The following is a 22500-nucleotide window of genomic DNA, read 5'->3' as shown; positions in this document are numbered from 1 at the left end:
GCACGCACGCACACACACACACACACACACACTCTGTGATAATCTGTGTCCAGTGACTAGGTGGCCTGGAAGTAATGAGCATTAGACCATTGGCTGTGGGTGGCCCTCAGCAGCACTGTGGCACGCAGCCAAAATCTCTGAGTGTGTGTGTGTGTGTGTGTGTGTGTGTGTGTGTGTGTGTGTGTGTGTGTGTGTGTGTGTGTGTGTGTGTGTGTGTGTGTGTGTGTGTGTGTGTGTGTGTGTGTGTGTGTGAGTTTGTTTTTCAAGCTGCATTCACAAAACACACACACACACACACACACACACACACACACACACACACACACACACACACACACACACACACACACACACACACACACACACACACACACACACAACCACAAACACAGACACACACACAACCACACACACACACACACACCAGTAGTCAGACCCCACATGACGCACGCTGACAATGTACTACTGCTGGGAGAGTGCAGTTCTCTGGACTCCAAACTCTTCCGTTTGGATTTGGGTCTATTTTTGGGTGCATGTGTTCGTTCTGGGAACACAGGAACTGTTTCTTGTACACACAGGGCCATGTCACCGCAACATTAAAAACATTCTGTACATGTCCACTACTGTGCTCAATAATGACCTTCTACGCTAAATACCATTGTACTGTACATGCCACTTGAAGAATACAAAACAAACAATGGAACCTGAGCTAGTGTCCTGCAGATAGCAGGTGCTTACAATGATGTTTTTTGCCCATTTGTTAAGCACTTTGAGTTGCATGCCTTGTATGATACAGTGCTATACAAATACAATTATTATTATTATTATTATTATTATTAGAATTATTATTATACTTTACTTCAGGCTCTCTGTAATGTCATGTCAATGTTTTTATGATGTAGTTGAGGCTTTATTACAGTGAAATTGGCCCATCAGCAGGCCCATCTGCACAAAGGGGCTACAATAAAATGATCATATTGATGTTTTTTTTAATGTTGCCTTTCCATCAAATGTTTTTGTTCGTCATCTTGCCTCGAATTACACTGAAGCTATCTCTAGAAATGTGTATAAGCTACTTAGCATTAAGGTATTGAACCATGAATTACGTTGATAGCAGAAAAGGAACAACTCTTTCAACATAGTAGACATAAGATACAAGCTCACAGGAAGTGAGAGAGCATCCCGACCTTGACAAACAGGAAGCCAGAGATGAGTATTGAATTCACAGCAACCACAGCACAGTCAGAGGAAGAGGCACTGTCTCAAAAGACCATCTTTTGAAATGGACTTTAATACTGAGAAGAATGTATCGAGTGAGGCCCTATGTGTCCCATTTCCAATGGCCTTTAACAACATCCTGAAAAATCAACACAAAGACACTTTAAAATACTTACATTCAACTGATATAGAAAAAATAACCACCAAAGTCGTGGGCTCAAGGTTGCCTATAATGTGTGTGGTGATGAATGGAATAGACTTGAATACTGACTGAATACTGTGGAATCTGCTGTGTTCATTGATTGAAAGTTTGTGAAAGAGAACACATTTCAAGGTACGCTATGTCACATGCCACTGCTCCTTGAAAAGCATTGGGTAACCCATTGGAGATATCCAATCATTTTAAACTACATCAGAGCCAACACCCCAAACACTGCACAGAATGAAGTATACAAGTACAAGGGGCTAGTGATCAACAGCCATGGACACATTGAAACTATGGATAATTTGGAAGAGACTGGATACTGGAAGAGATTACAGTACGCATATGGATTCCAAGCATTTCCCAGGTACATGTACAAGTTCTCGTGAATTGATGGCAATATGCTACATACTAGAACCTGGTTAATGACATGCCAATGCATTACAATACATAGGGTCTGGTCTGCTGTATCTGTACAATAACAAGTCACTCACAGAGTAATGAAGCAATAGTGCGATCTTTAGAATAAAAAAGTCACAGACACTCAAGGTCAGTAACATATCATGGCAGCATATTCAAGTATTTCCGATATATAACATCCACAGATGGGCTCGTAAGACAAATCAGAATGGCGTATGAAAATTAAAATGGCAGCTAGTCATTGGGATTTTCTGTCTGTTAAATCATCTGCCACCTGTAGAATGACCGAGGATGAAAACTACAGTACCTAGTAATGCTTTAAGATGGATGCATACAGTACTGTGTGAAGGGAGAACTATGAAGAACTAAACATCTAATACAGCCCAAAAATAATGTAGTGCCTTTATAGACAGACTATGACAGGAAGAGAGTGGGGGAGAGAGATGGGGCAGTGTTTGGGACATGAGTCAGGCCAACCAGGCGAACCTGGGTCCCCATGGGCAGGCAAAAGGCCGTTTGGGGGGGGTTGGAGGCTTACTAGCATGCTGCAACACAACCGTAACCCCCATCAGGCCTTGCCAGGAACAGCCACCAGCCACAATTTCCTCTTCTGTGATCCATGGACAGGCTGTGTGAGAATTGCGAAACCCCATCCAACCAACCAGCGCCATGGAAGTAAAGCCTGCCAACACAGCAGGCCTTGCACAGCTCCCCCAGTCATATGACGCCTGCCTGTTTGCTTATGTGTGTGTGTGCTGATGAGACTGTTTGTTCCCCGCCGAGGGACTTGGTTTGTTTGTGTGTGTGTGTTTGTTTGTTTGTTTGTTTGTGTGTGTGTGTTTGTTGGCTAGCATCCAAGGGGGCTCTGATGGAGGGATGTAATCCAGGGAGAATGTGCGGACTATGAGAAAACGACCCCTCGTATCGTCCCCATCTCTGTGTGGATACATACACGTATTCTTGTACCCAGAATGCTAGGCAGCCCAAGACATCATGGAATGGTCTTTCATAGGTCTCGTGAATTGCAGAGACAAACACACACAAGCACGCACACACGCACTCACGCACGCACACACGCACGCACGCACGCACGCACGCACGCCCGCACAGTGAAACATGCTGTGTTAATTCAAAACTTGTCGTGTACTCTGGGACCAAATACACTCTAGAAGATGTTAAAATAACAGTGTGAAATTTACTGTGCACAAACACACAAACACACCCCCGTGCATCCCAATGGCCCGGTACGTACAGTAGCCTTTCATCGGCCACATGATATATTTGCAGGCCCATAATGCCTCACTGTTTGTCTTCCGATGCCTCTCGCACCGGCCAGCGCTTCCGGGGGCCTGACGGCGACCATAAAAACATTCCCAAGGTTCCCTGCTGCTTTAAAGCTTGTCCGTATGAAAACAACTTCCCCAGGTCACTTATCATTTTAATGGCCCCCGAGACACGTGGAGGACAGGGAAGCCGAGACGGGGGGTACAAACAGGTCAGCTGTCCCAGGCCCATGGAAAGAGGGGCCCAGAATTAGGTCCCCATTACATTGTAGGTATTGGGTGGGAGGCCTTTTCAGATGTTTTTTTGGTCCTGTGTCTGGCCAAAGTTGTCAACGGCCCTGCCTGTGCATGGAGGACAGTGGTGGTGGTAGTGGCGAGGGATCTGACACCCACACACGCGTCACCTCATCGAGATCTGGTCATTTCAGAACCAGTGCTAAGTCCTGTGCTACACTTCCTATGGTCTCTTTCATGAATGTCTATGTACTACTACATAATGGTTGTGCTGATGTGTGTGTACTCTACTTAACCCTGTGTTAATGTACCTAAAAAAACAAACCTAACCCTACTTAGTGTAATGGAGGCTAACCAGCACAGAGTTGGCGTGGAACGTTGGTAAACCTCCCTCCGATAGCTTCAGACTAGTCTCTTGGCCCAGCGGTATCGTACTGTGTCTCCCATTGCCGGACCGTTGTAGTTGACGAGATTGCATGTGAACAGGTGCAAGATGACGTCCGTCACAGTGGTGCCGTGACCTGGATGGGAGTGAGGTTTAAGGGGGAGAGTGTAACGGAGACCTCCGTCACATTAGCATCTGCACTTCTGTGTTCTGTGTATTTCCTGTGCACTTTGTTTCTACTGGTGATGTCGGCTATGATTATGTCCTCGATCGTAAGTCGCATTGGTTTAAAAAAAGCGTAATGTCATGTAATGTAATGCTACTTCTGTGTGAATACAGCAGGTTGACAAAATAAAACAAATGTGTGAAATTCAATAAAGTGCCTAAGGCGTTTTACACAAGGCAGGATCAGCTTAATCACCTTACTGTAAAATCACAGTGAGTCTGCAAATACAGTAGGCCCATATCAGAGACATTTCTGTGGTTTGGTCAGAGATTTTTGTTATAACTGGGGTACTAGACCTCACACATAATATTTACCCGGTAAGCTACAGTATACGAAACTGCAGGTTTGCGCTGGAATTTGAACATAAATCGAGGATGTTCATAAAATGCAAGGCTGCATGCTACACACACAGTATAATGATCATGAGAAATGAGAGATCTTGAGAGAAGATGCGGTAGCACTTCACTTGACGCCGGTGTCATATGCATGTCATTACAGTGTCATAATAGTGTCATGACACAGTCATAGATAAGTTGCCATAACCGAATGTCACTTACGGCCAAAACATTTTTATGACATGGACATAATGTTTATGACACGTGCATAACTGTGCCATGACACTGTTATGACACTGTAATGACATGCTTATGACACCGGCGTCAAGTTAAGTGTTACCAAAGACGCATACAGAAATCAACCCCTCGTGACCATGCAACAGAGCCACACAGATCTCAGTGCTACTACAAGGCGACTCATGTGCAACAAGGTGTTTGGTTCATAACATATGAGAAGTACAAAAGGCCAAAGTTAACAACTCTATGTCATTTCCTCCATCTGTTCAATTCTGTACACTCTTCTTTCACATTGAGACGAACACAAAGACCAGTGCTTCGCAGTCTTTGTCTTTCAGGAAGAAAGATGCAAGCGTTGCGACACACACACACACACACACACACACACACACACATGCGCGCACACACTCACAAACTCATGCATGCACGGCACGCACTCATGCACGCACTCGGACCCGTGCGCACGCACACAACTCAACTCGCACGCCATCAAAGAACGAGAGCTCCTCAATACAGTCTACATGCAGGGCCGCTGACAGCTTTTGCTGGGCCCAGGACAAAGTCATCTTAAAGGGCCCCCTATCCAATACATACAATGTAATGGGGACACAATTCTGGGCCCCCGATCTCAATGGGCCCGGGACAACACACCCCTTTGTGCCCCACCCCCCCCTCAGCGGGTCTGTCTATGCATCATACATAAAGTCTGTGATCAAAGCTGCATATTATTATTACTAAGATGGTGCGCTTACATGTGTACTCTGCCACTGCCATAAGACACATGAACATACTGCACAGTAGGAAAGTGGGGGAGCATGGGAGAAGCAGAGCAGTTAAAGAGAGCAGTTTGAATTCATTACCGCTGACCTAGAAATGGTAAGTTTAAATATGACTGTGTGTGTGTGTGCGTGTGTGTGCGTGTGTGTGTGTGTGTGTGTGTGTGTGTGTGTGTGTGTGTGTGTGTGTGTGTGTGTGTGTGTGTGTGTGTGTGTGTGTGTGTGTGTGTGTGTGTGTGTGTGTGACAGAGGATCATGACTGTATATGGCAATCAAGGACAGGATCTGCAATGACACACGGTTGTGCATTAAGCAAGAATATAGTGAGGCAATAACAAATGGATCCCTCAGAGTGAAATAAAACCAGCCAGGCCGATTTGTCTTGCTGCAGCATATGCAGTCTCATTTGAAACCCACTTGTCTTGATAGAATGATGTATCCACACACCATGTTAATGGATGGCACAGCCTATTTTTGCACATTTTTCAATGTCACAGGGCGCGATTGAAAAACAGGCGCCCTTCCTTACCCCACATTCATTTTTGTGAAATTATTCAAGCTCTGCACATCATGAATACATTTAGTCACACACTCTCAGTTATACACTATTTATGCACATATATCAGATAGATCACACCAAGGCACACCTTCTGATTCAGAGAGAGAGAGAGAGAGAGAGAGAGAGAGAGAGAGAGAGAGAGAGAGAGAGAGAGAGAGAGAGAGAGAGAGATGATTGTTATGAAGAAGGATGTGGTTTTCGTGGGCACAGGCAGCAGTCTAATCATTAACAATGATTACCAACTTATGAGGAAGAGAATAAGTTAAATATTTTCAAAGGGTAGGCTATAGGCTACGCATGGATATTTCGGCAAACGTCTAAGCAACCAATTCTCCTTTATGTCTACAGGCGAAGTAGCCTACTAATTTCACCCCACATCAATGGCGTGGAGAGGTGCTTAACTTTAGGGTACAGAAAAACATCATAGCCGAACTTCGAAGACGTTCTGAATAAGCGTTTTGATTTCAAGTAGGCCTAGCTTACATGGATGAAAATACGCAAAAGAAAATTTAACTTGTTGCACTTGTTTTGGTGGAGTTGTGTGCGCGCAAAGTGCGAAATCTCTGAACACGCATCTTAAAGTTTGGTCTTTAACTCTGGTTTAGTAAGGCAGCTTACCTTCACCTTCAAGTTGATGGATGTGACTGCTGGAGCTTGTCAGATGCGAGTGAGGTGGACCAGGATGGAGGAAGTTGACTTGCCGAGAGTGCTCAGGGCGTTACGCGTCGTCAACTTTTCAAACTATTCATTTGACAGTCCCTCTTCGACCGCATCAACTCCACACGAATCGGGTCTTACATCTAACACGACCCCCTCACCAGTTTTCATTCTAGAAAAAATATGCACACATAGGGCCTACATTACTGACTTATTAATCAGAACGGAACTGTAATTCCATGGTCATTTTATACAGTTGTCAAAATGAATGTGTTTTATTGACTAAAAATCACATCTGACAGACCCACTTAACACCCTTGATGGGTACCATGAATTTATGTGACGCTGCCATCTAGCGGACAAGAAAGCAAAGGGCGTCACTGGGCCAAGGCCATTCCAACCTGTTGTCAGGGTTTGGTGACAATCAAACGTTGGTGATAGCCTATGTATTTCTGACCAAAATAATCCGGTTTTATCTACGAATTTAACTCAAGCTATACGTTCAAGTGAAAGAGCAGACTACCCACGTATAGTGTTCATGGTTATATGACAACAAATGAATGCAATAGACTAGATGTATGCTCCGGGATCAACGTGGGTTTATGGTTTTCCATTTATATTAATAGTCTGCAGGCCTACTTTGGGCTATTTGTCCTATTATCTCTTTCATTAATTTGCAGGTTTACAGTTTTCCACAGTATCAACAGAGAGAGTAGAGAGAGACTTAAAGAATCTCTGGTATCAAGATTAGGGTTTAAGGGGTCTGACTTTAATCGATTATGAGTAATTCATTTCCTCATAATTAATGAATAAATAATATGAACTCAACATAATCGCAGTCTCCGTTCCACTGGACCTATTGGTGGTAGTAGTCCCAGTGGTTTCTTACATGTAGCTTATCTTTTTATATATATATAACTATATACTTTTTTGTATAACTATTTGTAGGCTAACTATAAATGGATTTGAGCTCCAGGAAGCCAGATAAATAGGCCTATATTTAACCGAACAAAGCTTTAAAAAAAAGCTAGTATTTATAGCACACTAAATTAAAATGCACAGACATTACATTACATTGCATTTGACAGACACTTTATAACCAAAGCGACTTACACACAAGGACATAATCATAGCCAACATCACTAGCAGATACAAAGTGCACAGGAAATATACAGAACAACACGTGCAGATGCAAAGAAGGGATAGTTAGGGTTTTTTGTAAAGTAGAGTAGGCTACACACAACACACACACGCACACACACACACACACACACACACACACACACACACACACACACACACACACACACACACACACACACACACACACACACACACACACACACACACACACACACACACACACACACACACACACACACACACACACATCATGTCAAGAGTCTGGCCTGGAGCTAGGCAGCTCAGACAATAGTCTAGTAGATAGTCACGAAAGAGGAGTCTGTACTTGCTTCTTGAAGGCTGCAAGAGATGTGCTTAGCCTTGCTGCCTCTGGGAGACCGTTCCACCACATGCCTCGGCCCATGGTCATTGAGTGCATGACCATATTTAGACTGCTGTTGATGTACTGTATGGGGAGGGGAGCATTGACATTCATCCATTGATTGATTGATTGATTGATTGATTCACTCATTCATTCATTCTTTTTTTTTAAAGATATTTTTCTGGTCTTTTCGACTTCATTATGGACAGGACAGTATGAGAGGTAGACAGGAAGTGAATGGGGAGAGAGACGGGGAGGGGTCGACAAAGTACCCGGGCCAGGAATCGAACCCGGGTCAGCCACCTGGCAGGCGAGTGCCCCACCAGATGGCCACGGCAGGGCCATTCATTCATTCATTCATTCATTCATTCATTCATTCATTCATTCATTCATTCATTCATTCATTCATTCATTCATGTCTCCCAGTCACCAGACCAGGCAGCTACCATGCACCGGATGTGGTGAGCAGTGCAGCCACAACAAATCAGGTCTAAACTCTGCTCTGTGTTTGACTTGGGATGCTAGGCTACTTTGCCTTGCTCTGCTGCTCTGCACTCAGAGGCATCTGCTGCTGTCTGCTAACGCGCGGTAATGAGATCAGGGCTAGTGGGCCAGCTCAAACACGGTCAATCGCATCATCATCATCATCAGCATCAGCGCCCGCCCTGGAGGTAGTTAACCCGGTAAGTGAAGTGCGCTAGGCTGATGGCCCACTGTGTTGTGTGTAGAGGGTACTGTTGGAAAGGCTGCCTGCCTGTCCCACCACTCGACTGCCTGTCCCACCACTTGACATTCAAATAATAATGACACACGACACAGCTACAGACATGAAGAAGCTTCATAATCACTAGCTGTCTTATTGATAGGTAGTACTATTTCGTCGATGGGGGTATTACCAAATTCTGGGAAAGTAGATCCCACGCTCCCCCACCTTCAATAAAAATACAAATTTCAGACTCATTGCAATGGGGCCCCTCCTTGCACTTTGGGCCTGATTATGTCAGTCCTCTTACTACAACACAACCACATTCATACTCCATCAGCCCAATAGCTGTATGTTTTGTGAGCTGTTCAGTGGCCATGTTTTAACCCTTTGAGGAGTACCATCACAAATATGTCATTAGAATTTTGCCCAAAATTTGAGTTTTTATTATGATGTCATAATTTCTTGCCGAGATTTTTAACACCGACTTCTATGGGTGCTGTAGAGTGTTCAAGTGAAATTCTAGAAGAACTGGGAAAAAGTCCTTACTCCTCAAAGGACACCCAATCGGTTGAAACCAATGTATGTTCAGTTGCGTGAGCTTGTTTGTGCCACCACCAAAATGTTGTTTGCATCCACATCCATTTCTGAGTTGGCTGATTGTGCATGGAAATTCATCATATAATGCCACTGATTTGATTTGCCAAAATAAACAATACATCCACAAGCGGTTGCACAGCAGGTGCTTTGTCTGTCCACTAACTGGAATTGATGAACATGGTGGTTGCGAAGGGAGGGTTAACATGAGAACTGTCAATTTTCAAAAACTGGGTTTGTTGACAAATGGTTTATACGTACATCTATTAGTCGTACATGGAGTTTATGTGCCAAATTAAATTCCAAACATTCCAAAATAACACACAACATCCTACACTGTATTTAATATGTACACTGACTGCCATGTAGTCCTTGGGGAACAATAGCTTTTTTTGTAATTTACATACAAGTATATCTGAGCTACATCTGATATGAATGCACTGACAGGTTTCAAGTATGAATTATGCATATGCTAAAATGTTATTCGTCACCATTCAAATATGTAACTGCTAAGCATTACAGGTTCATTGTTTATCAGGCCTGCTCCGTGTTAGAAAAATGAAAAAACAAAAACAAAAAAAACAATCATAACCAGTTTTGCAGCAAGCATTTACAATGAATTATATCCATTGACAGGCCTTTATGAATAGAGCTCAGAGTTCAGCGGTTCAGCCTAACGTAGGTCTATACTCTGCTGTGTTGTACAGCTTGCTAACGCCCCAGTGTGTGTGTGTGTGTGTGTGTGTGTGTGTGTGTGTGTGTGTGCGTGTGTGCGTGTGTTTGTGTGTGTGCGTGTGCGTGTGCGCGTGTGCGTGCGTGTGCGTGCGTGTGCGTGTGCGTGTGTGTTCATGTTCATGTGCGTGTGTGTGTGTGTGTGTGTGTGTGTGTGTGTGTGTGTGTTTGTGTGTGTGTAAGTGGGATAGGGAGATCTGAGCCTGTGAATATCTGTATGGTGAATATTTGTGAATATATGTGCAATGTCGTGTATAATGTCCTTGTGTCTTCTTCTGTATTTACCGGCAGGCTATGTATGTTTGTGCACTACCTGATACCTTAATTTCCCTCGGGATCAATAGCCTAAATTATACTCTACTCTCTGTTCTACTCTCTGTCTATACTCTGTGTTGTACAGCCTGCTAACGCCCCAGCCATGGCTTTTTCCATGGCCATGGAAACAAAATAAAAATACCTAAAGAACTAAATCCACAACAGGTGGCACTAGCAGGTGTCTCTGTTGCTCTACTGTACATCTCTGTCCCATTGAATGGGTTTTATGAATGAGCCTGAAGAGGTTGATCTGAGGTGAGGGGAGATAAGGTGAGTTGAGGTGGTGCTGCTGGCTGTGGTGTGCTGTGTAGTGTAGTGTAGTCGTGTGGCTCTCTGGCTCTCTGTGGCTCTCTGGTCTCTGTAATCCTGGAGCTCTGCTTAAGAGAGTCCAGATTGCTTTGGCCGGCCCGACCGCAACAATCTGGCCACTCCAACTGGCACCCCCAGCTGCTTCGTCAGCGTCAGCAGGCGGGTATTAGGGCCCGCACGACAGGCCACAGCAGGGTATATAAACCCAGCTGAAGGAGTCCCTGCCGCAACACAGCCCACCTGAGGAGACAACAGGAGAGGAGACAGGAGAGAAGAGAAGGAGAGCAAGAGTCGGAGCAACACAGCCAGCCTGAGGAGAGGACGAGAGAGGAGAGCAGAGCAGAGCAAAGCAGAGCGAGTGAGGGAGAAACTCGACCTAACACAGCCCACCTGAGGAGAGGAGAGGAGAGCAAGCGAGCGAGCAAGGGAGCAGGAGTCGGAGGACAAGATTCACACTGACAGGGACAAGGTCAACCCCTCTGAGGTAAAAACATCTTGATTACATTTTGAAAAAAAAGAAGAAAGCATTGCGTAGCATGCTGCTAGTCACTTCACTAAATGAGATGTTGAATCTAAACTTAGAACAGTTCTGATTAAGTTGTTTGGATGACACATACCATGATTGTGTGCATTCACTAAAAAACACTACTACTTCTACTAATAGTAATGATTATAATAATAATTATAATAATGATAATTATTATTATTACTATTATTATACACAGTGATTCTTGACTCATTATTTCATTGTAACTTCCAGTGTACCGTGAGACAGTAAGCCAGTAAGCCAGTGAGCCAGTGAGCCAGCCGGTCAAGATGAGCAGCAGCAGCAGCATGAGCAGCATGAGCAGCAGCACCACCAGCCTGAGCAGGAGCAGTGTGGAGGGGGCCCCGGGCACCCCCACACGAGTGATGGGGGGCCCCGTGACTCCCAGGAGAGGCCCCCACGTATTCAAACAGAGGATGTGCAGGCACTTCAAGAGCAAGCCCCCTACCAAGGGAGTGAAGGGGTATGTACTGTACACTACACACTTTGCACCCAGCAGACTACTCTATCAACTTCAAACAGCCAATTAAGTAGTCTTGAAATCACTGTATAACTGTATACATTCTTGTCTTGTTACTACATTTCTTTCTGGTTGCTTTGAATAAATTAGACAGACACTTCGCCACTTTTATTCCTGGTTTTCTATCACAGTTGTGAAAACTGTACCTTGTAGGGTAGAGTATTCGAGTAGGTCAAAACTGGACTGGGGTCATAGCCTACAAAAAATAATGGTTACTCATTCGCTGCATACATGCCAAAGACTTACCCTGTGTTGCCTTGTGTTTTGAACAGATTTGGTGATGAGATCCCAGGGATGGAGGGACTAGGCAGTGGTGAGTATTGCAGTTTTCTTTCAATGGAATACGTTTAGCCATGTACATCTTTCTGTAAAACCTTATGTAAACCTGGGCTTATCTGGTTAACTAGCAAAACCACAAGTTATTGCACTTTAGTAGGGCCGACCATTCATTATTTTATTTTTTTTTAATTTTAGTGGTATCAAAAATAGCTGAAATAAACTGTGCCTGACTAACTCCCTGTATCTCCTCTATCCCTAACAGACTTTACGCTGGTGTGTCCTTGGGAGGCTTTCAACCATCTGGAGCTCCACGAGCTGGCCCAGTACGGCATCATCTGAACTTTGACCTCTACCTTCTGACGATCCAGACGCAGCACTGCCAACCTGCCCTATAGCGAGTAGCACCTGCTCTCTCTCCAACCCCCTCTACTCCCTCCGTCTGGAGGACAGTATAACACATCATTTAACCCTTCACCTCTACCTTCCGACCAAAGACAACAACCCTGGGTTGTGTTTCTCGAAAAAAATACTTGTTGCTAGTTGCTAGTTAGTTAGCACCTTGTGAGTTGTCAATGGGAAAATGCATTGCAAACACCAACGAAACTATGCTTTCGAGAAATGCAGCCCTTCTCTACAATTCATGCAGCACCTGCACCCTCTTCCCTCTACTCTGCAGTCTTTCGTTCTACCTCCATGAACTCTCCCAGTATACAACATCTGTTAGCCTCTAACCTCTAGTTTCTCCTCCTTTCATTTCCCTACAACCCTACATCTGAACCCCATAGGTCTACATTTTTATTTCAGGTCATATATTATCATCATTCCATGTGTCAATATGTTATCATACTGTAATGTATTTGTTATAACTATAACCTATGGTTAATCAATGGTTAAGGGTTGCGACTGCTCTGGATTGCTGAGTAGATTTTTTTAATGGCCTTTTTTTTGTCGCTGCCTGTTTAACTGATGCTATGAAGTATAGGTCTTTTGTTAAAAGAAATGTTTTTGCAACCAAGTGTAGCTTTGTTTATGTAAATACACGGATTTAATGTATGGCATGAATGTAAGTGGAGTTGTGCAATATGATGATGTTTCTGAGAATGTTTTATGTAATAAACATTTAAAAAATGAATTAAAAAAATAAATAAAAATACACGTTTGTTTGTGGACAAATAATGCACGTAGTGCATACAGCACTGAAGCCCAGAGAGTGTTATACGAGCTTGTGCATGTTCAGTATGCTTTGACAAATTTCTTCATTTCCTTATTGTCAGACACACACCTCAAACAATCAAACTGACTTTGTATAGTAAACGGCAATATCCCAACGAAAAAGTTGACTTGAAGTACTTTGCACTCACACACAGTCTCTGACAGATGCATCCTCCCCTCTTTCTCACACTCCTGTCCTGATGCAATGCGGTGGGTTACCTGTTGAACACTGTTGTGAGTGTGCACTACAGGACTGGACTGCTGCTGGCTGCAGAGGAGCCTGCCGTGTGGACAGACTCTGTGGTCTAAAGGGATTATCTTGCCATGGCTCAAATGAACTCTGAGTGGATTAAGAGGTGCATCATGCTCTCTGCTGTAGACACACACACACACACACACACACACACACACACACACACACACACACACACACACACCCACACACACACAACCATATAGACAAACTGCAGATGCTCTTTTAGAGAGACACACACACTACTGTAGATGCTCTTACACACGCACAGCACTGATAAGGTTTATCAGGGAGAGCCAGGCAGTAGCTAATGAACCTACCCAGCCTCAGCCTAATTACTACTCCAAAAGGTTGGCATTCCCCCTGTGCCTCACTGCAGAACACTTTAATAGTAGGATTCCCAACAGGGGGGCTATACTATACAGCTGGTTGAGGAGTAAACCAGGTTAAATTAAGAGGTAAATCATCTAATAGTAGTGCGTGGCCTCAACCCTATTGTGGCCTAACGGTATGGCACACGTCTTCCAATGCGGCCGACCTGGGTTCAACTCCCAGCCCGGGTCCTTTGACAGCCCTTCCCCATCTCCCTCTCCCAACTCGCTTCCTGTCTGTCCTTCACTATACTGTCTCATGAAACATAATAAAGGCTTGAAAAGCCCCCAAAAAAACTTTTTAAAAAGACGGGTAACACCTTATTTCAGGGATACATCTATTAGCACTGATACATACAATGTTAATGCCTGCATAAGTAACTTGTAAGGCATGTACTAATCAAACGCTAAGGCCTACTAGGTCCTTACTAAGGTTAAATTGGTAATAAATCCCTTATTGTGCATGAACAAGACATTTGCGAATACATGCCTAACAAGAGTGTGGACTCAGGCTCTTCTATTAAATGATTTGCCTCTTAACTTAACCTGGTTTACTCCTGAATCTGTTTTGACGTATAAGCCCCAGATCTTCAAAGAAAAACGAAACTCTTCGTTACAATCTGTCTATAGCTTTATTAGTTCACAAATGTCCAAATGGTTATAAAATACAGCATATCTTTTCACACAATTTGTTTTATTAAACATTTACATCTGTACAAAAAAGATCAGCAAAGACACAAAAGGACCTCTGTGGCTGCTGTAAAAACAATGGCCAGTGATTAATGGGGAAAATAATCAGTCAAGCCTTAAACTCCAAGTGACGTTGAGGGGTAATGTTCTTTGTCAGAAGGGCTTTTGTGAGGGATATAGCAAATAGCATGATCACACTGCTCCTTTACTTTTCTTTTTTTTGTTCTCAGAACGTTAACATTTGAATGCTGTAAAATCATATATTTTTTTCCTTTTTTTACCACTGTACACATCATTCAATTGATTCCAAGTGCATATACATACATTTCCGTAAACAAGACCTTATGACGAGACATTCGCTTTGAACTTGACATTCACTTACCGGCTTCAACTCTGCTTAGAGGCTGGACTTGGCTGGCAAGTCTAGAACAACTTGTTTGGCGCACAGTACCAGTCACGCTTGGACAAACTTTCCCACGTAATAGTTATTCAATCTCTACCTCTATGTTTCCTCCACAGCAAATGAATACTGAAGACAAAGAAAAAGTACTAAGGGACAATATGGGGACCATCTCCCGTCCAGCGTCCAGCGTGAGGTCGTTCATCATTTACAGTGTGAACACCAAAAGCTATTGAAGATTGTGTCCAAGCTTTCACCTGCTACTTTGAAGTTATCACCCACAAGAATCAATACAGTACACTTCTTAGAGACCTCAACAATAGCAAAGTCCACACTCAAAGCAGCACATGCAAATCACACGCACGCACGCACACACACACACACACAAACATACGCGCGCGCACGCGCACACACACACACGCACGAACACGCACGCACGCAAACGTACACACACACACAAGTTGTGACAACGCTTGGCTTCCATCAGTTCCATTAAAAAAACGCTGAATTCTGAATTTGAACACACACAGGAGCAATTATAGACATGTCATGTTAGGGGCACAATAAATAGAGGACATTGAGCCCCTGCGAAGAGTCTGTTTCTGTCCATACGGTGAATGACATTAGGTGAGAACGCGGTTCCACTGCTGTATATTGGGGCCATTGCAAAGGCAGAATTTTATATTTTGACCAGACAACAACAAATAAAAAAGGATGAAAACAATAGGGCAGTTCTATGATCTATAAACGATATGTTGGAGAAATCAAATTCAGATTTTGACCATCCCCTTTTGCCACCTGTATTACCTTCCACCTCTGGGGGGGTGGGTATTCCAAGAACATGGATAAGTGATAAACTTATCACTTAGGCTAAGCTAAGCTGGCTAGACTAACATAAAGGAAGTGTCAAACCCACTTATAGATGGTCTACTAGGCCAGTGGTTCTTAACCTTTTTTCTGAACGCACCCCCTTAGCTGTTCCCAAGATGAGCCGTGCACCCCCATCCCAAATGTCTACACGTGTATACGCGCCAAAAAAAATGATTTAAGTGATTCATTACAATGATTCTTACTTTAGACATTAATCAATACTTTAATTAATTTACATGGGGACGAAAACATGCTTAAATTTGGTCTTAATTTGGTCTAATTATAATGTTTGGAAGCAGAATTTTAGTCACAACCACAACAGTCAATTCCGCGCACCCCCTGAAATCTCTGGCGCACCCCCAGGGGGTGCCCGCAACCCCAGGGGGTGCCCGCACCCCAGGTTAAGAACCACTGTACTAGGCAACAATTAGGGGCCGTTTATACATACCAGGGTATTTTGATAAAAGTAGACCTTTCCCTTCGTTTGTGCCTTTCGTTCACAAACAGAGGTTTTTCCTCTACAAACAAAGCTTCAAAAAAACTCTGGCAAAAGTGTAGATTTTTTTAAAACTCCGGTTGCCGTTTGTATATAAACAGAGATAAACTGGGACTTGAATGGCGCTCTCCTTACCGTGCACAGGCTTAACATATTTATGACAGCTCCCAGCAGCGTATTTATGCGTGTTTGGCTGTGATGTCAACGGAAAAATGTTGGTAGGCGTAGAGAAGAAAAGTGTTTATCAAAATACCTGGGTATGTATAAACAGGCCGTTACTTAAGAAAACAAAGACTGCAGGCTCTTCTATTAGGTGATTTACCACTACCTTATGGTCAACTTAGCCTGGTTTAATACTGAACATGATTCTTGGAATACCCCCCAGGTATACAAACAAATGCTTAAGTGACACAAACAACAACAACAGCAAGGTCTAACTGCGCTCTGAGCAAGACTGCCTTAACAGGCCCTTTAGATGTGGCATTTGAAACTTCAGCACTCTCCACACTTGCCTCTCTTCTCTTGACACTCAGGCTACATTCCTACACAATAAATAATAAATACAATGATCATGTAGTGCAAAACGAAGACAAACAAACAAAATGTGAAATGCTCGGCAAGTGTCTATGGTTTCTGAGATTAGGAATCCTTCATCAAATAACGTACCTGTGTTGATCAAACATTGCATTGTTCTTTTTTTTTTGTTCTTTGCTTGGGACACAAAGTCAGCCATCAGACACAAGAGAAAAAAACTAAACAAAACAAAAACAAGAGTGCATGTTTGTCCACCGATTTTGGCTTGTATGACACTCGTGCCCCCCTATTAAGGGCATGGAGGGGTAAGTAGGGGTATCCCCCTCCAGGGGGACGTTGGCGGTGCATAGCTGGCAATCGGGTGGGAGGGTAGGCATCAGGGTGAGAGCGAGACAGGGCTGAGTTGCCCATCCATCAGGTTGGGAGGGTGATAGTATTGGGGTGAGAGAGGGGCGAGTGAAGGTCATTCAACAGGTTGGGAGGGTAAAAGCAGTGGGTTGATGTGAGAGGATTGAGGGTGAGACTCACCCACAGGCATCAGGGTGTGAGAGAGACAGGGCTGAGTTGTCCATCCATCAGGTTGGGAGGGTGATAGCATTGGGGTGATGTGAGGGGACTGAGGAGACTCCCCCATAGGCATTGGGGTGTGAGAGGGGGAAGTGAGGGCCACCCATCTCAGTGAGGGGAAGGGGGTAGTTGTGTCACCCATTGTGTCACCCTTTTTGGGCTGAGGGAAAGGCTATTTGGATATTGGGGTGAGGAGGGAGTCACACATAGGGGTGAGGGGAAGGCAGTTAACCCTGTGTGGAGGGAGGGTTACCCACCTATAGCAGGGGGAATGGGTAGGCATTGGGGTGAACAGGTTGGTGATGGGGCATTGTGGAAAGGGGAGGCATTCGTCCATTGGACTGAGGCATGGAGGGGGGTACACACTTGGGTGATGGGGTTGAGGTGATTGAGGGGGGCTAACCCCTTAGGGTCACTTGGGAGGACGTCGCCCATTGTGACGTGATGTGACGCAAGGGCTCTCATGTTTGGGGGGGAGACTGCCTCTGCTTAGCTCAGGTCTGGGCCAGTTGGAGCTCCTCCAGGCCATGCTTGCCCAAGTGGTAACGCGCCAGGTCCTTACGCGTGACAAGACCCACCACCTACACGAAAGAAGAACAGGGAGAGAGAGAGAGAGAGAGAGAGAGAGAGAGAGAGAGAGAGAGAGAGAGAGAGAGAGAGAGAGAGAGAGAGAGAGAGAGAGAGAGAGAGAGAGAGAGAGAGAGAGAGAGAGAGAGAGAGAGACACACACAGATAGAGAGGTCAGAGTGAGTGAGGTCAAAAAGGGTTGAAAAAGAAGAGAACAAAATGCAACGTTTTGAAGCAGTTTTGGAAAAAAGTAAACAAAACCAAATAACAGGGAGATAAAACTGAGTGACAAGAGAGATAACAGGCTTCACTGAGAAGACCACAGGTGGATGGCCTCCTGTGCCTCATACGAGTTGCACTCTACTTACCCGATTCTCGCTGTCCACCACCAGCAGATGCCTGAGGCCCAGGGCTCTGAATAACTTGAACACTCGAGGCAGAGAGGTCTCCTGCAAAAAAAACCACACACAGACGCACAGACGCGCACGCACGCACGCACACGGCTGGCTGTTATGCAGGTCATAAAAATCTGTGACCTGTGCATCACTGGCCAACCCGGGTTTGATTCCGGCTCGGGTCTTTTGACGACCCTTCCCCGTCTCGATCTCCCAACTTGCTTCCTGTCACAATCTGCACTGTCCCATCTCATAAGAACTAATAAAGGCGTAAAGCCCACAAAAATACTTTAAAAAAAAAGAAAAGGTAAGGACAGGTAAGGCTCAGCTGAGGCACTATGCAGGGGTTGTGGTGGGTAAGGCTCAGGTAAAGACAGGTAAAGACGGGTAAGGACAGGTAAGGACGGGTAAGGACGGGTAAGGACGGGTAAGGACGGGTAAGGCTCATCTGAGGCACAGTGTAGGGGGTGGGGCCAGGGTTGCCAGATGAGACTGATGATTTCCAGCCCAAAAAATGCACAAAACCTACCTGGAAACCCAATTTGAACTCAATCATATTCATGTCTATGGGCATATGTCTGCAGGAAAACCCGCCCAAACGCAGACGGCCACCCCAAGCAGTCCAATTGGGCTGCAAACCGCCCAATCTGGCAACACTGGGAGGGGCATGGGACAGGGTAAGGCTCACCTGAGGCACGGTGTAGGGCGTGGGGTTCATGAACTCGCTGAGGTCCATCATGCACTGGCGCTCGTCCTGGGAGACGTGGATGGACTGGATGGGGGGGAAGCGCGGGTACGCGTCACGGAAGTCCTTCAGCTGCAACTTCCTCTGGCTCAGGCGCGACCGCGCTCGCTCCACAAACACCTGAGCAAAGACAAACGTTTTGAAGAGCAGCGTTTGGTTAGGCTGGCGACGCCATCCTATGTACTTCCACCCAAAGGATTTTGGTTCCGCACATACGTAGTCTGGCGAAAGCCTCCTAGCTCGGTTCGCTCACTGTTCTGCCAATCAGCAAACAGTTGAGACTGGTGACGCAGAACTCACCCGCATAGTCCGTTACTGATTGGTTAAGGTAACACTTCACACTTTTGTCTTGTTATTTGTATGCTTTTGCAACACTACATAGTAACAGTCATGCTAATAAAGCACAATTTGAATTTCAATTTGAATTCGGAACTCCAATGAATTCAAATGGCATAGTAAGCTCAGACCATCTCCCACCCTCCATGGAGACGGATTTCTCTTAGCTTTCGCCAGACTGTTTGACAGAGTCAACAGTCGGCTTTTGCCCAGGCTAAGGTTTGGTGGTGATGAAGAACAAGGAAGAACAAGACAGCAAGGCATTAGTGATAAAAACCCTGCAGAGACGAGAGAGGAAGGGAGAGAGAGCACATATAGACCAAAGTCCACCCTCACCTTGTGTTTCAGCAGCACAATGAGCTGAGAGCGAAGAATCAATCCACAGACCTTTCCAGGCTACCGAGCAGGAAGGCAGAGGCGGAAAGAGAACAGAAAAACAATATCATCCCAGTTGTACTCTCAATCTGTGAACGACAACATAAATAATTGAGCCAACAGACCTTGACTTCAGAATGTAGTTCAATAAGGCCGACATCACATTTCTATACTCAACACAGCTAATGGACCATGACTTCAGAGTCCAAGTTTAAATGAGCCAGCCATATTAAAAGCATATTCATTCCTATTCAGCAGAACATACACACTATCTAATACAGTAATTTGTCCATCTGGACAGTAGACATGTTTTGACATGAATTCCTTACAAGACTCAACTTACTGTCTATGTCTAATTGTCTATGTCAAATTGTCCATGTCAAATTGTCCATGTCAAATTGTCCATGTCAAATTGTCCATGTCAAATTGTCTATGTCAAATTGTCTATGTCAAATTGTCTATGTCAAATTGTCTATGTCTATGTCTGCGGGGGAAGTAAGAAACGTAATTTCAAATTCTTTGTATGGCCAGTGCATGTAAAGAAATTGACAGTAAAACCGACTTGACTTGAACAGCGCGGAGTACCTCGTCGCTGGCAGCGTCCTGGATGACGACGGGGAAGCCGTTGTGATTGGTGGAGGTGTTGCTAAGTGTGTCTACGATGGTTCCCACCTTCTCCACGCGGCTCAAGCAGGTGACAGGAGAACTCATGACCTCCCTAGAGAGAGAGAGAGAGAAAGAGAGAGAGAGAGAGAGAGAGAGAGAGAGAGAGAGAGAGAGAGAGAGAGAGAGAGTGTCAGGGGAACGGTCACCACAGACAGACAGACAGACAGACAGACACAGACTACACATACAAAAATGTGCCCTACATACACAATACGTCGAACACACCAACAGCCACTCTCAAATCAGGCTAGGTCTACATACTCGAACAGCCAGCCCAACACACACAAACAAGAACCAACAACAACATGTATTCATATAGCACAAACACACAAACAAATGTCCCAAATACCATTGAAGTCACTAATTGTCTGTAGCTGGAAACACGTGAGGCCCTCTCTCTACCACAGAGTACAGGACACAGCACCAGGCAGTGAGCCAATCACAGTCACAGTACCTGGCTCTCACCCAATCACAGTCACAGTACCTGGCAGTGAGCCAATGACAGTCACTGTACCTGGCAGCTAGCCAATAACCGTAACTATTCCTGGAGGCTAGTCAAAAGAGTTTAGCTGTGGGCAGCTGAATTTCTTTTTGGAGCTTGAAGACGCTTCCATTCCTGTGAAAGACTTCTTCAGATCCAATGGTGATGTGGGCATGAGAAGGTACAGTATTTAGCAATGGAGAGTGCACCTGTTAGGATCTTTCTCCACAGGTCCTCTCTCCAGAGATAAACATCTTCTGATGTTCATTTGCCTGCAACTAAGCTCTTTTGACGAAGACAACCAGGATCTTCACAGACATTCCACGCAGCGAGCGAATGACAATCCAGATGGTTATCCAATCCCATTTACAGTACCTGACGGTTAGCCAATGAGAAGTCACAGTACCTGGCAGTTAGCCAATGAGATGTGGCGGGGGCTTCCCAATGCAGGAACGGGACACTCTGCAGCTTGATGTGGATGTCATATAAGCCCTGCAGAACCGTAGAAGACATATACACACACAGTTCAGGCTTTTCTTAGATAAAACTGTACAGTATGCAATGATATAATTACAATTTAAAAAGTAAAACAAATTGAGTATCATTTAAAAAATGTATTTAAAAAACATCCTCCATCACTTCATTAATCACTTAACCCATTTTATCCTGGAGTGACATACTACACGCTGCATTCAGGCTCTTGAGATTTGAGTGTTTTATAAAAAAATGTGGGTATGTTAGAGCTGAATGAACACATTCTAATGCAAAATGAGGTTCCTGGCTTTTAAATGTAATTTATTTCATATTTTCATGAGCTTCAGAGGTTGAGATGTTTAGGCGTTAATAGGCAGAGGGCACCTTTTCCCAAAAAAGGCTTTGGCTCAAATGGGTTAATAAAGATCGTAAAAAAAATCACAGCACCGCGCCTAGTAATGCCTTTTAGTTTATCAAGGAGAGAAAGAAACTGACCTCTGCGAAGTAGTCTCCGACGATCTTGGAGGTCATGAGCACGAGCATGATGGGAAGACCGTAGGTCACGTTACCGGTGGCCTCCACCAGGATGACCGTCAAACTCAATGTCATCCGCACGATGCCACCTGCACACAGGAGCAGCGACATGCACAGGGCTCGAAATTAACTTTTTCATCACCCGCCAGCCAAAATGGCTGGTAGATATTGATCTTACTAGCCAAACACACACTCACTAATGGGTCAAAGTGGCTAGTAAGTTGGAGTCCAGTGGTGTCATGCTTCACATCGCTGCATCCGACGCTATGCTTTACACCACTGCATCGCTTTGTATTGCACTTGGTGATGTATGGCTTGGATGCCATGAAGGCAGCAGGACGCCCTTTGTGTAATGTACTTGGGCTAACCTGAAGGTCACATGAAGTTTGGAGCTCTGTAGCAATTGACTGTGCAAAAGGTCGGTGACCTCTTTGCACTATGCGCCTCAGCATCTGTTGAATATTTAGGATCGAGGAAATTTCATGACCAGATTTGT

At 44.7% G+C, this 22500-nt stretch overlaps 3 protein-coding genes across 7 annotated transcripts in view; 1 reads left to right on the top strand and 2 right to left on the bottom strand.

Moving 5' to 3' along the window:
- Positions 1 to 6608, bottom strand: part of arhgdig (Rho GDP dissociation inhibitor (GDI) gamma) — an 86558-nt gene extending 79950 nt beyond the window's left edge. Inside the window, exon 1 of one of the 2 annotated variants that reach the window (XM_063188244.1) lies at positions 6494 to 6608. The gene's annotated coding sequence lies outside the window, so the exon portion shown is untranslated. The remainder of the gene's footprint in view (positions 1 to 6493) is intronic. The other variant, XM_063188251.1, reaches the window with a different exon arrangement.
- Positions 6609 to 11535: 4927 nt separating this feature from the next.
- LOC134464438 (retinal rod rhodopsin-sensitive cGMP 3',5'-cyclic phosphodiesterase subunit gamma) lies at positions 11536 to 12377 on the top strand. The gene is made up of 3 exons (XM_063217886.1): positions 11536 to 11702; positions 12032 to 12072; positions 12301 to 12377. Exons 1-3 carry the CDS (start codon positions 11536 to 11538, stop codon positions 12375 to 12377), a joined length of 285 nt encoding a protein of 94 aa, XP_063073956.1.
- Positions 12378 to 14492: 2115 nt separating this feature from the next.
- clcn7 (chloride channel 7) overlaps positions 14493 to 22500 on the bottom strand; it is a 33547-nt gene continuing 25539 nt past the window's right edge. For all 4 annotated transcript variants that reach the window (XM_063188212.1, XM_063188219.1, XM_063188226.1 and 1 more), the window contains 7 exons: positions 21966 to 22093; positions 21403 to 21488; positions 20435 to 20567; positions 19811 to 19870; positions 19082 to 19258; positions 18367 to 18447; positions 14493 to 18012 (listed from right to left, as the gene is read on the bottom strand). In XM_063188212.1, the coding sequence (XP_063044282.1) occupies positions 17926 to 18012; positions 18367 to 18447; positions 19082 to 19258; positions 19811 to 19870; positions 20435 to 20567; positions 21403 to 21488; positions 21966 to 22093 (752 nt within the window). In that variant the 3' untranslated portion in view covers positions 14493 to 17925. The remainder of the gene's footprint in view (positions 18013 to 18366; positions 18448 to 19081; positions 19259 to 19810; positions 19871 to 20434; positions 20568 to 21402; positions 21489 to 21965; positions 22094 to 22500) is intronic.

The sequence above is a fragment of the Engraulis encrasicolus genome, chromosome 2 (assembly GCF_034702125.1).
Source record: "Engraulis encrasicolus isolate BLACKSEA-1 chromosome 2, IST_EnEncr_1.0, whole genome shotgun sequence".
Classification (NCBI taxonomy): Eukaryota; Metazoa; Chordata; class Actinopteri; order Clupeiformes; family Engraulidae; genus Engraulis; species Engraulis encrasicolus.
Note: the sequence above shows the minus strand (reverse complement) of the source record. Positions and strands in the feature narration are given on the sequence as shown.